Raw genomic sequence first — 18,852 nt, 5'->3', positions numbered from 1 at the left:
GTTCTTACTCCTCTACGTCTTATAATTCTCAGCACCTTAGGTATGAGAAGCAGAGGAGGGAACACATACACCGACTGGTACACCCACGGTGTTACCAGAACGTCCACAGCTATTGCCTGAGGGTCTCTTGACCTGGCGCAATACCTGTCCCGTTTTTTGTTCAGACGGGACGCCATCATGTCCACCTTTGGTATTTCCCAACGGTTTACAATCATGTGGAAAAAACTTCCCGATGAAGTTTCCACTCTCCCGGGTGGAGGTCGTGCCTGCTGAGGAAGTCTGCTTCCCAGTTTCCATTCCCGGGATGAAACACTGCTGACAGTGCTATCACATGATTTTCCGCCCAGCGAAAAGTCCTTGCAGTTTTTGCCATTGCCCTCCTGCTTCTTGTGTCGCCCTGTCTGTTTACGTGGGCGACTGCCGTGATGTTTTTCCCACTGGATCAATACCGGCTGACCTTGAAGCAGAGGTCTTGCTAAGCTTAGAGCATTATAAATTTACCCTTAGCTCCAGTATATTTATGTGGAGAAAAGTCTCCAGACTTGATCACACTCCCTGGAAATTTTTTTCTTGTGTGACTGCTCCCCAGCCTCTCGGGCTGGGCTCCGTGGTCACCAGCATCCAATCCTGAATGCCGAATCTGCGGCCCTCTAGAAGATGAGCACTCTATAACCACCACAGGAGAGACACCCTTGTCCTTGGATATAGGGTTATCCGCTGATGCATCTGAAGATGCGATCCGGACCATTTGTCCAGCAGATCCCACTGAAAAGTTCTTGCGTGAAATCTGCCGAATGGAATTGCTTCGTAGGAAGCCACCATTTTTACCAGGACCCTTGTGCAATGATGCACTGTTTTTAGGAGGTTCCTGACTAGCTCGGATAACTCCCTGGCTTTCTCTTCCGGGAGAAACACCTTTTTCTGGACTGTGTCCAGAATCATCCCTAGGCACAGCAGACGTGTCGTCGGGATCAGCTGCGATTTTGGAATATTTAGAATCCACCCGTGCTGTTGTAGCAGTATCCTAGATAGTGCTACTCCGACCTCCAACTGTTCCCTGGACTATGCCCTTATCAGGAGATCGTCCAAGTAAGGGATAATTAAGACGCCTTTTCTTCGAAGAAGAATCATCATTTCGGCCATTACCTTGGTAAAGACCCGGGGTGCCGTGGACAATCCAAACGGCAGCGTCTGAAACTGATAGTGACAGTTCTGCACCACGAACCTGAGGTACCCTTAGTGAGAAGGGCAAATTTGGGACATAGAGGTAAGCATCCCTGATGTCCCGGGACACTATATAGTCCCCTTCTTCCTGGTTCGTTATCACTGCTCTGAGTGACTCCATCTTGATTTGAACCTTTGTAAGTGTTCAAAAAATTTTTTAGAATAAGTCTCACCTAGCCTTCTGGCTTCAGTACCACAATATAGTGTGGAATAATACCCCTTTTCTTGTAGTAGGAGGGGTAATTTAATTATCACCTGCTGGGAATACAGCTTGTGAATTTTTTCCCATACTGCCTCCTTGTCGGAGGGAGACCTTGGTAAAGCAGACTTCAGGAGCCTGCGAAGGGGAAACGTCTCGACATTTCAATCTGTACCCCTGGGATACTACTTGTAGGATCCAGGGGTCCTGTACGGTCTCAGCGCCATGCTGAGAACTTGTCAGAAGCGGTGGAACGCTTCTGTTCCTGGGAATGGGCTGCCTGCTGCAGTCTTCTTCCCTTTCCTCTATCCCTGGGCAGATATGATCTTATAGGGACGAAAGGACTGAGGCTGAAAAGACGGTGTCTTTTTCTGCAGAGATGTGACTTAGGGTAAAAACGGTGGATTTTCCAGCAGTTGCCGTGGCCACCAGATCCGATGGACCGACCCCAAATAACTCCTCTTCCTTTATACGGCAATACACCTTTGTGCCGTTTGGAATCTGCATCACCTGACCACTGTCGTGTCCATAACATCTTCTGGCAGTTATGGACATCGCATTTACTCTTGATGCCAGAGTGCAAATATCTCTCTGTGCATCTCGCATATATAGAAATGCATCCTTTAAATGCTCTATAGTCAATAAAATACTGTCCCTGTCAAGGGTATCAATATTTTTAGTCAGGGAATCCGACCAAGCCACCCCAGCTCTGCACATCCAGGCTGAGGCGATCGCTGGTCGCAGTATAACACCAGTATGTGTGTATATACTTTTTATGATATTTTCCAGCCTCCTGTCAGCTGGTCCTTGAGGACGGCCCTATCTATAGACGGTACCGCCACTTGTTTTGATAAGCGTGTGAGCGCCTTATCCACCCTAAGGGGTGTTTCCCAACGCGCCCTAACTTCTGGCGGGAAAGGGTATACCGCCCATAATTTTCTATCGGGGGGAACCCACGCATCATCACACACTTTATTTAATTTATCTGATTCAGGAAAAACTATGGTAGTTTTTTCACATCCCACATAATACCCTCTTTTGTGGTACTTGTAGTATCAGAAATATGTAACACCTCCTTCATTGCCTTTAACGTGTGGCCCTAATAAGGAATACGTTTGTTTATTCACCGTCGACACTGGATTCAGTGTCCCTGTCTGTGTCTGTGTCGACCGACTAAAGTAAACGGGCGTTTTAAAAACCCCTGACGGTGTTTTTGAGACGTCTGGACCGGTACTAATTGTTTGTCGGCCGTCTCATGTCGTCAACCGACCTTGCAGCGTGTTGACATTATCACGTAATTTCCTAAATAAGCCATCCATTCCGGTGTCGACTCCCTAGAGAGTGACATCACCATTACAGGCAATTGCTCCGCCTCCTCACCAACATCGTCCTCCTACATGTCGACACACACGTACCGACACACAGCACACACACAGGGAATGCTCTGATAGAGGACAGGACCCACTAGCCCTTTGGAGAGACAGAGGGAGAGTTTGCCAGCACACACCAAAAACGCTATAATTATATAGGGACAACCTTATATAAGTGTTTTCCCTTATAGCATTTTTTATATATTTCTAACGCCAAATTAGTGCCCCCCCTCTCTGTTTTAACCCTGTTTCTGTAGTGCAGTGCAGGGGAGAGCCTGGGAGCCTTCCCTCCAGCCTTTCTGTGAGGGAAAATGGCGCTGTGTGCTGAGGAGATAGGCCCCGCCCCTTTTTCGGCGGCCTCGTCTCCCGCTCTTAACGGATTCTGGCAGGGGTTAAATATCTCCATATAGCCTCCGGAGGCTATATGTGAGGTATTTTTAGCCAAAATAGGTATTCATTTGCCTCCCAGGGCGCCCCCCTCCCAGCGCCCTGCACCCTCAGTGACTGCCGTGTGAAGTGTGCTGAGAGGAAAATGGCGCACAGCTGCAGTGCTGTGCGCTACCTTTAGAAGACTGAGGAGTCTTCTGCCGCCGATTCTGGACCTCTTCTTACTTCAGCATCTGCAAGGGGGCCGGCGGCAAGGCTCCGGTGACCATCCAGGCTGTACCTGTGATCGTCCCTCTGGAGCTGATGTCCAGTAGCCAAGAAGCCAATCCATCCTGCACGCAGGTGAGTTCACTTCTTCTCCCCTAAGTCCCTCGTTGCAGTGATCCTGTTGCCAGCAGGACTCACTGTAAAGTAAAAAACCTAAGCTAAACTTTTCTAAGCAGCTCTTTAGGAGAGCCACCTAGATTGCACCCTTCTCGGCCGGGCACAAAAATCTAACTGGCTTGGAGGAGGGTCATAGGGGGAGGAGCCAGTGCACACCACCTGATCGGAAAGCTTTACTTTTGTGCCCTGTCTCCTGCGGAGCCGCTATTCCCCATGGTCCTTTCAGGAACCCCAGCATCCACTAGGACGATAGAGAAAATATATACTCTATATTGTGCAGACATGCCACCATAAAGTTATTTGCTGAAATGAGCATTTCTGGGTTTCTTATTTTAAGACCAGTATTGCAGCAGTTGCATTTTGTATTTTGAGCATTCTATGCTCACCACATGATGACAGGTATGATTTGCTGGATAGGCACTACCTATATCTCACATTATTATTTTGTGCCAGTTGCCATAGTAACTCTTGAAGTAGCAATGCATTAAACAGATAAAACAGAGCATGAGCGTATGAGAACAGGTGATTCTATAATTAGCAGAGGTGAATTGGGTAGAATGACTCATGCATTGCTTCACCCAGCTGTTCAGAAGTGAACCTGGGAAAGAATCATGATATCTTAACTTTAGTTTCTTATAAGCATAGGTTAAGGGAGAAAAATATGCTTCCAATTTCAAAGCAAAATAAAAAATAACTGAAATGTGTTTTTTTCTACATATATTATTATTATTATTATTATTAGCTATCAATATAACACATACATATTCTGCAGAACTTTACAGATAATATTTGGTCATTATCACTGCCCCAGTGGAGCTTACCATCTATATTGTTATTTTTCAAGGCTCTATCTAGGTAAACAGGCAGGGCAAAATACATTTAATGAGAATCGGTGTAAGGTGCTGAGTGTCATTATACACATGGCTGCTTGGCCTGCAGTGGTTCACAACCATCCAATAGATAGGATGAGCCTGTCTCATGAGATGAGGGTTAGTGATGGGAATAGTTAGAGGTTAGGAGAAAGGGTGAGAATAATTGGGGTGGAGTAGGTGAGAGGCGTATGTATGACAGGGGCAGGCACATACAGTACCAAACAGAAGGCATGCTCACCTGCCCATCTTTTCTAGAAGAATGTGTGTAATACCACTTTCAGACATACAACCCTGCTCAGACCCGGGTTTTTCAACTCTAGACCCCCTTCCACACTATACACCTGAGATCTGTGAAATTCCTAAGTCGACCCTTTTCAGACATAAGCTTGGTTTGCCCTGGCATTCTACAAACCAGACTGCTCTCATGTCACACTGATACACATATACATGTCATATACACACTACACACAAACATGTCACATTCATACACACACGGCTTACTCACACACGTCACATTCATAAACACATTCATAAACTGTACTTACCATATACACACACACATTACACTCATACACACACCAGCCACCAGTGCTCACCACAACGGGCAACGTCTCTGTTGCTATCTGTGCCAGCTGCTTCTACTACACACTGCAGCACGGACTGCAAAAGTACGCTTGCCCCCTCCATAAAACCCTGCCCCCTCCAGGCAGCCCCAAAGTCCAATCAGAGGCTTCTAGGTAAAACCTGGGAGTAAATTCCCGAGTCGCACCATTCAGACCTAAACCGTTTTGTCTACCTGGAACGAAAGTCCCAGGTATAACTCTGGTCAATACCAGTGGCGCCGACCAGGGAACATCTCCTTTCAGACATACGCAAGACCCTCGTAGTTTGCCCAACCCCCGGAAAACCCCCCGGAATCTTGCTGTGTCTGAAAGGGGTACAAGTAACACCATCCATTCCACCCAGAACAGATTAGGTAATAACGAAGAATAAGAAGTTGATTAGTGTTAGGTTACATTACAGATTTTAGTTATATTGTAAATTTATTTTTTTTAATCAAAGAAGAGACTAGTATGGACTGATATGTGAAATGGTAATAAAGGAGCAAATACTACTACTACTACTACTATAATAATAATAATAATAATAATTATTATTATTATTATTATTATTATTATTATTAAAAGCACAAAATAATATAATATATGAAAGTAAAGAATATAAAAGGTAATAATAAACTGGATATTTTGGTTGTTCTTGATGTTATATCAAAGCCTGTATTGAGGACCTTGGGACCTGGCAAGGTTTACCAGCTGGATTTGGGATAGAAGATGAGATAATATACCTGTATAAGGTTGTGCAATAAACCCAATAAAAATAATACACTGTGTAGCTTAAAAAGGAACACATGTAATGTATCATTACAAGGAGTATTCCAGTCCTATTATAATTACAAGGAGACTCACAGTCCCATATCTTGTGTAATGTCTTGGAGAATTTTGGATGTATCTAGCACCAGGGCCGTAACTAGAGTGGGTGCACCAGCCACATGCACGTGCTATTGTCCATCTATAGATGTGCAGCGCTGGCCGCTGTAATGTCTAATAGTAGCAGTGCGCCTGGCTTCTTCTCTGCCAGATGCACCGTTGGTAATATATGTTACAGCAGGCAATACTGCAGCTGCCTGCCCTGTGTGCACCACTTCCTCTCATCCCTCCTTGCCTCCTGCAGGGACTCCTGCATGGCACAGGAGCCTATCTGTGGCTGGCTGCAGTTGCTTGGCACAACCAAAGCAAGGGGAGGGGGGGGGGGAGTGATAAGGAGGAATGAGGTGGAGGGGCTCTACCTGGCATGATGTGTATATGGTGCTTTATCTGGCATAATATGTATAAGGAGCTCTACCTGGCATAATGTGTATAAGGGGCTCTATTGTGGCATAATGTGTATAAGGGACTCTCCTGTGGCATAATGTGTATAAGGGGTACTACTTTGTGGTATAATGTGACTAATGGACACTGCTGTGCAGTGTAATGTGAATTGGTACTATTCTATGGCCACACCCCTTCCTTGTGAAGTCGCACCCATTCTCCATGAAGCCACACACCTATATTTTTGAATATAGGGGGGCATCAATTCACTTTCTGACACAGGAGGCACAGGTGTACTCATATTGAAATGCCTCCAAACTGTTATACCTGTAAATAAAGCAAACAGAAGTCCATGGGGAGGGATCCCTATCATTCATCTATATTCTGTAAATAAAATCCAGTTGGAGACTTTTAAGATATCTGTCAAGAAATGAGCCTCCTGGAAGAAACTTCCTATTTATAGTTTAAAACAAAAAGTTAAATAATTTAAACATTTTTTTTTATAAACACACAATATAAATAAGCAGTAAACTGAGGGTAAAATACTGTAGATGTGACCGTTGCACTTTACCTGGTATCAATATGTAAGAGCTTCAACCCATCCTCATAATATAATTATTATTCACTCTGCGTTCTAAGTGAGTATATCCGTTACCGAGCTGCAGCGGAGTAACTCCTAATTACCGTAAATATTGGCTCCAAGGCTTGAGTTATAGCAATAATATGGTCCAGATGATCTTAATTCCACTTTCAGTGTATTCTGCATGTTTAAATCACAAGGTCACCCTTCCAATAATTTGCCGAATGCAAATAAGTTTAGACCTTAAAGCAAGAACATTTTTGCATTCAGAAAGCAATTTGTTATGTGTTTTGGTACTTTGTGCTGAATTTTGCTGGTTGCTAAATGACCTGTCGTCCTGTCCACATGTGCCTGCAGTTGCCTGCGCATTGACAAATTACTTGTATTTATTGCTTTTTATTATGAGCAGTGTTCTCTTCTGGGGCTGGGGGCAGGGGTGCACCAACAATGTTTGCATCCAGCCACAGTGGTTAGACATGATCTATACCAACTCATCAGCAACAGCAATGCCTATGGCATTATAGAAAATTACTACAAATATAAAATACACATGTTGAAAAACATGAAATATACATGATAAATATCAGACATCTGCCAAAGACATGGATGCCTCTTAAATTCCCTGTGGAATAACAAACAAGACCTACATTAGAATGGGACCTAGAATGGCAAGCTTGCAGTGGTACCATGCTGTCCCTGGATTAATCCTCTTACTCCCTTTTTTATTTGCTTCTGTTTAATTACTGGAAATGGTCACAACTGATTATGTTTGATAGCTTCTATCGTATATCTGTATAAAAAGGAGATGTGGGCGATGTTACATAGAATCCTAGAATTTGACGGCAGATAAGAACCACTTGGCCCATCTTGTCTGCAAGGAAGTTGGAACTACAATACAGAGTTTTGCTGAGGGTGGGTTGGCAAAAGCTGGGATGCTATAAGCCTTCACTAAATTCTTCCTCTTTTTTTAGATCACTTTGCTCCAATAAAAGCAAGGAATGCTCCAGTACACTCATATTTTATACTCTGGATCATAAACTCTATGTGTGTATATACTGTAAATACATATATGAGTGAAGTGTACAATAGACCGGCACTCTACTGAAGAGCTTCTGTGCTCTAGTGCCCTCTGGAAACAAGTTGATATCAGTAGATACAAACAAGCAGCGGCACTCAGAGACTTGGTGATCCAAATGATATTAAATAAACATATAACAAAGTGGCGTGTGTGCCCCAAAATGTTGTCTGTCACATATGTTTATTTAATAACAATTAGTTATATATATATATATATATATAAAATTATATATATATATATACACACAGTGGTCGAAGAGGAAATTTTAAAGTGGGGGTATGGAAAAGTGAAGGTTGCAAATATGCGCGCGCCGAAGGCACGCATGCTCTGGGAAAGGGGCGTGGCCACTCAAAATTGGCGTGTCCTTCAGTGTAGTTTACCACACCATCTACCCCTTATACACATTGGTGGTCATTCCGAGTTGTTCGCTCGCTGCCGATTTTCGCAGTGCAGCGATCAAGTGAAAAAAATGGCAAAAATGCGCAGGCGCATGGTACGCAGCACGCATGCGCTAAGTACTTTCACACAAAACTTTGTAGATTTACACAAGCTCGAGCTACGTTTTTTCAGCACTCGAGTGATCGTAGTGTGATTGACAGAAAGTGGGTGTTTCTGGGCGGAAACTGGCCATTTTCAGGGAGTGTGCTAAAAAAACGCAGGCGTGCCAGGGAAAAACACAGGAGTGGCTGGAGAAACGGGGGAGTGGCTGGCCGAACGCAGTGCGTGTTTGTGACGTCAAACCAGGAACTAAACGGACTGAGGTGATCGCAGTCTAAGAGTAGGTCTGGAGCTACTCAGAAACTGCAGGGAATTATTTAGTAGCAGTTCTGCTAATCTTTCGTTCACTATTCTGCTAAGCTAAGATACACTCCCAGAGGGCGGCGGCCTAGCGTGTGCAATGCTGCTAAAAGCAGCTAGCGAGCGAACAACTCGGAATGACCACCATTATGCACCACAATAGTAGGACTCCTTTCACATTATTCCACACAGCATGAGTCCAAATTGACATTATAGCACACGGTATGAGCCAAAATTCACATTATAGCACATGGTATCAGTCAAAATTCACATTATAGCAAACGGTATGAGCCAAAATTCACATTATAGCACATAGTATGAGCCAAAATTCACATTATACCATATGGTATGAGCCGGAATTCACATCATGGCACACAGAATGAGCCCAAATTCACATTATAGCACACAGTATGAGCCAAAATTCACATTATAGCACACAGAATGAGCCAAAATTCACATTATAGCACACAGAATGAGCCGAAATTCACATTATAGCACACAGAATGAGCCGAAATTCACATTACAGTACACGGTATGAGCCGAAATTCACCCCAGGACCCCTCCCCGTATACCTAATTATGTGTATTTACATACACAATAGAAGGCCAGAGACCCCTTCTGCCTGGTGGTAGCACCCATGCCCACCTGTCCTATATATTGATTTTAATTAGGCTCCTGACATTTCTTAGACTGCATGCAGAGCAAGGTGAGTCCTGCACAAATGTATATCGGATTATCAGATGGGGGGTGGATTGCTGGGGAGTGCGTCCCCCTGGACTGTTGTGGCTGTTTGGCCTCAGGAGCAACACAGATTACTACTACTTATTTTCATATTTACTTTCATCCCTATCGTGTGTTTTGTTTCAATGTAACTAATTTCTCACCTTTACTTCTCCCCACTTTACCTCTCACTACTTTATTTCTCACCTCGTTACCTCTCACTAATTTACCTCTGCTGTTTTCAGCAGCCTCTCTCACTAACCTATCTTCACTTTTTTCACTATATATTTTTTCACCTTAGTGTTGCCCTGGGGTCACTCGGCTGCTTCGTTTTGGGGTGTCCCACGCCCTGGATTTGTACACCCCAAAAAAAATGTTAGGGACTTGCTCGACTAATGAGGTCACCTGGACGCGGTAGGCAATCCGTTACTTATGGCCATAACTATGCGAAGAACCTCGCTCAAAATGCAACATTTTATTGCAATGATTATTATTAATAAATTGGTAGTGTTTGAATTGTGCACCTGCAACCTTGTCTTTGTATGCAGTACTACCGAAATTCACATTATAGCACACAGAATGAGACGAAATTCACATTATGCGTGGAATGAGACATAATTCATGGAGAGTGACAGAGAGACAGGTAAATTGACAGTAGGGACTAGAGAGAGAGAAAGGCAGCAGGGTAAGATGACCTATTTAGCAGCGGCGGTGCTGAGGATGCTGTGGTCTGCGGTGGATGAGGAGGCTGTGGTCGGCATGGTGCGGAGGAGGGAGTTGGCGGAGGTGCAGAGAAGGACTCAGGATGTACTATGGTCTGTGTTTTTTTCACATCCTCACCGCTCTGCATCACAGCCTGACAGCAGCGTTAACGGATGAGACATCCCACCTCAGTGAGGTCGGTGGCGGCTGAAAGCAGCGCCGGCGTAGTGGAGGAGGCAGAGGGTGGCGGCGCAGCGGCTCCTATGACCGCGGCGCTACTATCTCAAATCTGCCGCGGACCGGCAGCCAATCAGGAGCAGCACAGCCGCTCCTGATTGGCTGCCGTTCCGCGGCAGATTTTAAATAGCATTGCCGCGGTCAGGTGCGAGAGCTAGACTGCAGTGCTCGAAGAAGTGCCGATATGCCATACCGTTGTATACCAGCTCACTTCGAGCACTGTATTATAAATATATATATATATATATATATATATATATATATATATCAGAATTTAAAACTGCACTAATATTGAGTGCAGTGCATGCCAGGCTTTGCAATTAATATTAATGTCATTTTAGATTTTATGTTCAAACCCTTCTAAAAGTGGCGGCTTGTAATAGTTTCTGCTTTATAAATGTACCCCTTAGCTTTGATGTGACAAGTACAAATTGGACAAATTAAATCAAATGTCTGATTGGGTGCTGTACATTTGTCAATTGCTCATTATAAGAAATAAACACCTATGGTGTTTAATGATTTTTCATTATGATTTACAGTAGAACGCGTTACCTGTGGTTGTATAGTATATTACTTTATGTATTTATTTTTCTTGATCTACTATATAATACTTGCGCATATAATAGATTAATATTACTGGCAACTGACAGAGTGGTGTCCTGTGGATGATTGTTATATATAAAGTGATATAAAACCATTAGCTTGGAGTATACAAATCAAATGTGCTTGGAATACTGTATGTAACAGCAATAGTAAGAAGATATCACAGTAAAGTTACTGGCATGCCTTCTAGACTGATAATGAGGGTAGAGAGGCTATTTATTAGATACATAGGGGGAAAGGTTATTAAAGGCCCATACACACTGGGCGATTTTGAGCTGAAAGCAGCTCACTTTTAGTGTTTTGAGCTGCTTTCAGCTCAAAACCCGCCCAGTGTGTATGCCCCAACGATGAGCGCTGGCAGCCATTCATCTACTGGTATTACCAGTAGATGAACGGCAGGGTGAGCGGCTTTCCATAGCGTCCTGCTATGGAAAGCCGCTCACCCCCGCTGACATTGCTGGGCAGGGGGGAAAAGCGCTCAGTGTGTATGCACCTTAAGCAGTGAAAAGAGTGGAGAAGTGGACCAGCGGAGAAGTTACCCATAGCAACCAATCAGCTGCTACCTATAATTTTATAGAATGTACTTGAGAAATGTTACCTTATTACTGATTGGTTGCTATGGTTATTTGATAACTAAAAATAAGCCCACCATGATGTCAGCCTTTCGATGACTAGCCACCAACTGGTCACATGGTCTGCCATAAATCTTAAAAGAATTAATATGTTATTTCTATTTTCCTTAAACAAATATTTAGGTAGACACTGAAACTCATAGGGGTATATTCAATTGAATTCGAAAACTGCCATCTGTCGAAAAGACGGCAGTTTTTGACTTTTTAAGGTCGAATCCTGATTCAACCTATTCAATATATCCCTAAAAAGCACGTGAATCGGCGGAATAGCTGCTTGTGGCGAAAACAGGGCTAAAACCGACAGGTTTTGCCCCCCTTTTCGACCATCTCAGTCCGACATCAAAAGATGTCGGACTGAGATGCGGGACCTTAGTGGAAGGGGGAGACGGGGGGGAGAGCTGGGGGGAGAGCCGCCGGGGGAGGAGAGCAGTGCTGGAGGATGTATCACAGCTGCCGCTCCCGGCAGCATCCACCCGGCTCCAGCAAGCAAGGTCTCGCTTGCTGGAGCTGGGAAGACGCTGCCGGGAGCGGCGGCTGTGATGCGGGGATGGGAGCGGGGCCGCTGACTGGTCCCCTGGCCGCCACTGACAGGTCCCCCGGCCACCGCTGACAGCTTCCCGCCGCCTGACAGGTCCCCTGGCCGCTGCAATTACCGCTCCATGGGCGCCGCTGACAGGGAGAGGCAGAGAGCCGGGGAGGGGGAGAGCCGCGGGCAGACGGGGGAGAGCAGCTGCGGCTGTAGCGCTGTTCTCCCCCGTCTGCCCGCGGCTCTCCCCCATCCCCCCCCCCCCCACATCTCTATTCGACTTTTTTAAAAGTCGAATTGAAATGTAATTTGAATAGCCCTGGTCGGATCCATTCCGACAAATGAATGTCGGAATGGATTCGACTTAAATTGAATATACCCCATAGAGTGGGTCATGAACACGCCCACATGGCACTGGCCACACCCACCCAACACCTATCACAGCTCCTCTGCTTATTATAGTAGAGCCTTGAACATTCTCCCATTAGGCCCTGATAACAGCTAGCTATGCAGTTGCTTGTTATACAATTGCCAGCACTGTCAGGAGAGAGTCACAGTGTTCCAACAATATTACATTTTATACATTCATGTTTCAGGATATGATGAGAGATTACCAATGCTTACTGTATGTGTATATTCCCTAAACTGATAGCATAAACAAAATATACAGTATAAGACACAAGAACTTTCCTAGAATATGCAAAGTGGGTAATTAAAAAAAGTTCTGAAGTATTTCTGAAACAAGCAGCCATGGAGTTAGATTAGGTTGTAGCAAAGCATTATTGTTTTGGCTCTGGATGGTTTATCACCAGTAACAATCATGCCTTTATATGACTTCTACAAACCTGTGTATTTCAAGAATACACTATCATAGGTATACTCTGGTAAGTTTACTTACTGACATTCTTGCTGACATTTTTTAACTCTGACATTTTTTTAAAGGGGCAATTATGTACAAGTTTAAACCATACCTTGTACATGACTGTCCCTTAAAAAAAAGTCACAGTTCGGGCAGCATCCTGCATGACCGTTGAACTCGGACTACACTGCATCCCACCCAAAGTCACTGTCCACACATGTAGTGACTGTGTTGAGGTTCAGGGGAGTCTTCTATCTCTCTACCGTTTTAAGAGGCATCTGGAGTAGGAGTGGTCTGGAGACCTTCTGAAAGGACGAGACAGAGTTCAACAGGAAAGAAGCAGGTACGATCCATTCATGACACCCTTTCCATTAGGGGCTTATTACACAGGCAGGCAGTTAATAAAAAGCAAGTGTTCTGCCTGTAGATCCTCCCCAAACCCTCCCCCGATGGCGGAACTGCCTACTGCCACATCCAATACCATGTAACTGAAGGACAGTCTTCATATTATTTACTATGGGGACTCAGTGGCACCCTTCACGGGACGACAGTCCAGACGATTGTCCTGTCAGCCCACCACTTGAGTCGCCCCTGATGGATGTGTTTCCCATAGCAACCAATCCGATTATTTATTGTGTTTCTTAAACCTGGTCCCTATGGCACCCTAACAGTGCATGTTTTTAATTTCATGTAGCTGGAGCACAGGTGTGTTATTTGGCAATAGATCTACAGGTGGTACTAATTATTCCTGAGGATACCTTGAAAACACGCACTGTTAGGGTTACAATGAGAATAGTTTAGGAAACACTGATCTAGGAAACACTGATCTAGTACATTCTAGAACAGGCCTGGCCAACCTGTGGCTCTCCAGCTGTTGTAAAACTACAAGTCCCATCATACCTTGCCACAGTTTTGCTACTAGGGAGTGCTAAAACTCTGGCAGGGCATGCTGGGATGTGTAGTTTCACAACACCTGGAGAGCCACAGGTTGGCCAGACCTGTTCTAGAAAATGACAGCTAGAATCTGGTAGGTTGCTATAGGCAACACCACACTTTTACTTTTTAGATACTACTTTCCTCATGCTCTATTTTAATTATTGTAAGAGTATGTCACACATTAGTTAGTTCATTAATTTCACTGGGTAGAAAATCTGCTAACCCCACAACTCCTGCATACAGAGATAATCCTAATATATTTAATGTATTAAACAGATAGGGCTGGTTGGGTGATGTGCGGCATGTAGATGTATTTTTTATATTTTTTACAATATGCTTCTTTTAAAAATAAATGAACATGCAAATGTTATTTTGCCATCTTTTGTCACGGCTAAAATTAGATGAAAATTGGAAAATCAAAATTCTGTTCAAGAGCGAGCCTTTGGTACATTAGTAGAAAATGAATTAATCATGATTAATGTTATTACAATGAACACCAAATGAATTCATAATGACTGGGCACCTGTTTTAAAATGTGTTCATTTTTCTATGTCTTTCAAGTTGCTAATGACATTTATGTCTTGATTCCCAAAGGAAAACACACATACAGGCATATCCACTTTAAACAAGTCACGTTTTGGTGTTTACTATTGTAATCCAAAGGCGTAGCTACCATAGGTGAAAGGAATGCAGCTGCTATGGGGCTCAGAGCAGAGAGGGGCCCACCTTCCATGGCAAAGTTACATGTGTTATAAACATTTTTCAGCATTGGGTGTAACATAAGGGCCCTTACAAACCTTTGCCTTGGAGCATAAAATATATCTAGTAATGCCCCATTCACCTGCTCAATGTAATGTGGTATAAAATGAATTGTAGGGCATTATACTGTTACATAATATGAAGTGTGGCACAATATGAACTGGGGCTCTGTATTGTGGCTTAATATGAACCGAGGCACTGTATAGTCATAATGTGAATTGGGCATACTGTGTTGTATAATGTGTGCATTGTGTGTACTACAATGAGATGTAATGTGAACTACAATGATTCATAAAATAAACTATGGCACTACTATGGTTCAGAAAATGAACTAGGGCACTATTATGGGGCGTAAAATTAATGACTGATGTGGAGAGGTGTCTCTTTAGAAACATTGGAACAGGGCCCCTTCAAACAGTTGCTATGGGGTCCACCAAGTTCTGGCTACGCCTCTGGTGTAATTACTTTATAGTTAGTTTTGACCAATGTTAGAATGTGGCAATATTCTAGGGCTCCTTCATCTATTCTAGACAGCCAAAGCCCATGAGTTCTCAGAAGCAGGGATCTATTAAGTAATGGTGGGGCCCATGTGCAAGTTTCGTGAGTGTCCCCCCTCTTTCTGGCAATTAAAAAGTGCTAGTGACTGGGAAGATGACAGCAGAGGCTTTGGCACTAGTCATTGCATCTTTTATGCAGGAGACATAAAACCTACAGCTGTTGGGTTAGACTGTGCTCTGGGTGCAGGGGGAGGTGTGCAGAACTCCTTAGATTCATTGGCTCATGTACACTACAGGCACTGCACCCTTTATAGATAGACTACTGCTCAGAAGAGGCCCACACGCAGCTCTTTTCAGGGCAGAGGTAAAGTAGTAGTCCCTACCCATTTTCGATGAACACGGTGATGTCCTGCAGCAGTAACAAAGCTTTGTAATGACTATTTCCCTTAGTTTGTTTATTGAGGCTGCTATTCTATATTTATAGTCATATGGCACTTGCTGCATACATACCGACTTTCTGCTGCCGTTGGAGGGAGTGGGCAGCCATGTTGGCACAACAGAGGGCGTGGTCCTGGCATAGGGGGTCAGTCCTGCGGCATGGAGACGAGATTGCGTCATCGTGCCCTCGCTATACAGTGTCCACATTAATGGCATTGTAAAGCGGGGTATGGGACTATGATGATGCAATTCAGCATGAATCACATCATTGCCCCCGTCCACTTTTCCTCTTTATGCGACGGCTGCAGGGGTGAGTGGGCAGCCAAGAGGAATGGTGCGGATGGCTGCAGGGGAAGGTGGCGGGTGTAAGCAGTATCAAGGACACTTGCCTACTTTTCCGGGTGGCTGGGAGTGCCACACAATTTTTGGGAACCTCCCGGCTGTTCTGGAAGAGTAGGCAAGTATGTACATGGTGTAATGAGCAGAAAGGCTTTGGAATGCACCTCTGAGCTCTGGCTGCCCTGTTAAATGTAAAACTCTCCCTCCCCCCAGCCGCTGCCCCACCATGACAAGACATGCTGAGAACTGCAAGTCTGTGTGCGTGACTGGTCTCCCCACCATACAGATCTTAAAAAGGATTTAATGATTTGTAGGACAGTTAGGAAAGATGACTATCAGATGCATGCTTAAAAGAAACTTACTGTACCTTTGCTATTTAAAAAAAATAAATCTAAGGTATGCTGTTATAATTACACTTTAAATACTAAGTTTGGACACTGATTACATAAAAACAGATATTTGAAAGTGTCTACCATGTTTCACCTTTCCCTTCTCTGCTCCAAACTATACATGTTAAGATATTTTAGTCTTTCCGGGTAAGTTTTGTGATGTAGACCATGCACCATTTTAGTTGCCCATCTTTGTACACTTTCTAATGTATTTATATCCTTCTGGAGATATGGCCTCCAGAACTGGACACAGTATTCTAGCTGATGCCACCCGTACCAATGGCTTATACAGTGGCATTATTACTTCTTTCTTTCTTCTGCTGAGTCCTCTACCTCTGCAGCCAAACATCGGACTAGCCTTATTCATTGCTTTGTTACATGGCTTACCTGCCTTTAAGTCACCTAAAGTAGTGACTACTAGATCACTTTCCTCCTCAGTAGTTTCCGTTATAGCTTAATTTAGTATATTTAGCCTTTGGATTTTTTTTAGACCCAAGTGAATGATTTTGCTTCTTTTGGCATTTAACTGTAATTGATTTACACAGTACTTGTGTAACCATATTACTACTTCATCTATGTAGGTCTTACAAACAATATTCAGGATAGATGTGTAACTTATATTGCACCGCTGGATCACATGACATGAACATTGGACATTTGTATTATTTTAAATACAGTATAGAAAACAAACACATTATACCTAGCATATTAAACAAAAGAACTGAAAAATATATTGTACTGTATCGCCAGTGATAAAAAAAAAATGCCCACTGATAGATCTTTAAAGACCTGGGAAGTCCCAGTTTGTAAGGGACAGGTGACAAAAATGTCTTTCAAGTGACTGCGTGCCATTGGCAGCTAATGAGTTAGCATGCCTAATTACATACTGTATGCAGAAAAGATAACAGTGCCAGATAAAGGTGTAATTATTATTAGTCACAGGAGTGCGGAATATTGCTGTGAAAATGACATTTAGATGTGAACATTTAACAGAAAAAGTAATTTATGAAACTTACCTTTTTGTGTACAACTCCCATTTTCATTTCTGTATCCTGTAATAAAAATTAAAAAAAGAATGTATAAATATGACTAAAAATATAAAATATATATTTTACTCTATATATTTACTAGAGATGTGCGGTTTTGGACTTACTCAGGTTTTCTTGGTTCTCAAAACGGTGTCTTATTGTCTATCAGCTCTCACATGTTTTGGATAGCCAATCAGATAAATTCGAATGTGCGCTAGTGTGGCGAAAGGAACCGAGTAAATCTGTACCGGCACATCTCTAATATTTACAAACTCTACTAAAAGAGTTTAAAAAGAATAAATGATTCTGAATAATGCTATATCCAGTAAACAGTAACAGGCAATACAATTCTGATCAAATCACAGAGCAGTTTAGGACATGAAGCAAATAAATGGTTGCTATGTGTAATTGTGCCCATACACTTGTAAGATTATTGGTACTAGCCTTCGATATCGACCACATCTGTGTGAGAAATCGAAGGATTGTATGCACTTTTTAGGTACCTTGAGACGCGATGCGCGGGCACGCCGCTCGAATATCGCTTCTCAGGATATTATGTGCTGCACTTAATATTTCTCGCATCGCAGTGCGATCGCATGTGGTTTTAAACCCACATGAGATATATCGCACTGCGATGTGCGATGGGCACCCCGGCGGTGACGTGCACCCCGCGTGTGACGTGCCCATCACGTGATTACCATGATCTATCGCATGATCGCATGGTAATCACTTTGGCACTTCAGGTGCGATTTCATCGCACCTGAACTGCCGGTGCGATGCCCCACGATGTCGCGTCGCGGGTATCGCACAAGTGTATGGCCAGCGTAACAGCAAGTCTGTGCAATTTGCACCATGTTATCATATGAACCCCTTTAAGTGGCATTAATAAGAAATACATCTAATTTTCAAGGGGTTGAGTTTCCCAGACACTGTTTAACAATAAAAACACTATGCAATCCCTCATGTAAGAAAAGACCAACTATACAATTTTCTTAAAATTCACTGTGTCTACAATATTTAACGCGGCATCTCTGGAAAGATAGAAGAAAAAATCAAGTTGACTGAAAATTCTGTTTAGCCCAGACTATTACAGACACATTTACAGGAACAAAAATCCTCACCAGACAGATTGAGGTTGGGTGTGAAAAGGGGTGACATTCACAGTGATTTGCGGAGTTTATGAAGGGCAAACTACATTACTCTCCTGGATGGCAGTTTTACAATAGCCTCTGAGCCGTACAATGTCTCTGAGGATAATCTTCGCCCTCTCCTTACAATAGGGCTTTTGTACAAATGCAGTTCTGCTGCAAATATTTGCATACACTCATTATAATATAGATGATCTTGTAAGTGGAATAAACGCACTGGCGCTAAATGTGTAAAATGTGCAAAATTGATAATTTTCCCCTAGGCAATATAAAAAAAAG

General features: G+C 43.4%; 1 protein-coding gene across 1 annotated transcript in view; it reads right to left on the bottom strand.

Moving 5' to 3' along the window:
- Positions 1–18,852, bottom strand: part of ADARB2 (adenosine deaminase RNA specific B2 (inactive)) — a 1,046,420-nt gene that overhangs the window by 694,746 nt on the left and 332,822 nt on the right. The window contains exon 2 of the mRNA XM_063922155.1: positions 17,414–17,449. Within this exon, the coding sequence (XP_063778225.1) occupies positions 17,414–17,449 (36 nt within the window). The remainder of the gene's footprint in view (positions 1–17,413; positions 17,450–18,852) is intronic.

This window comes from Pseudophryne corroboree, chromosome 5 (genome assembly GCF_028390025.1).
Source record: "Pseudophryne corroboree isolate aPseCor3 chromosome 5, aPseCor3.hap2, whole genome shotgun sequence".
NCBI classification, from domain to species: domain Eukaryota; kingdom Metazoa; phylum Chordata; class Amphibia; order Anura; family Myobatrachidae; genus Pseudophryne; species Pseudophryne corroboree.
Note: the sequence above shows the minus strand (reverse complement) of the source record. Positions and strands in the feature narration are given on the sequence as shown.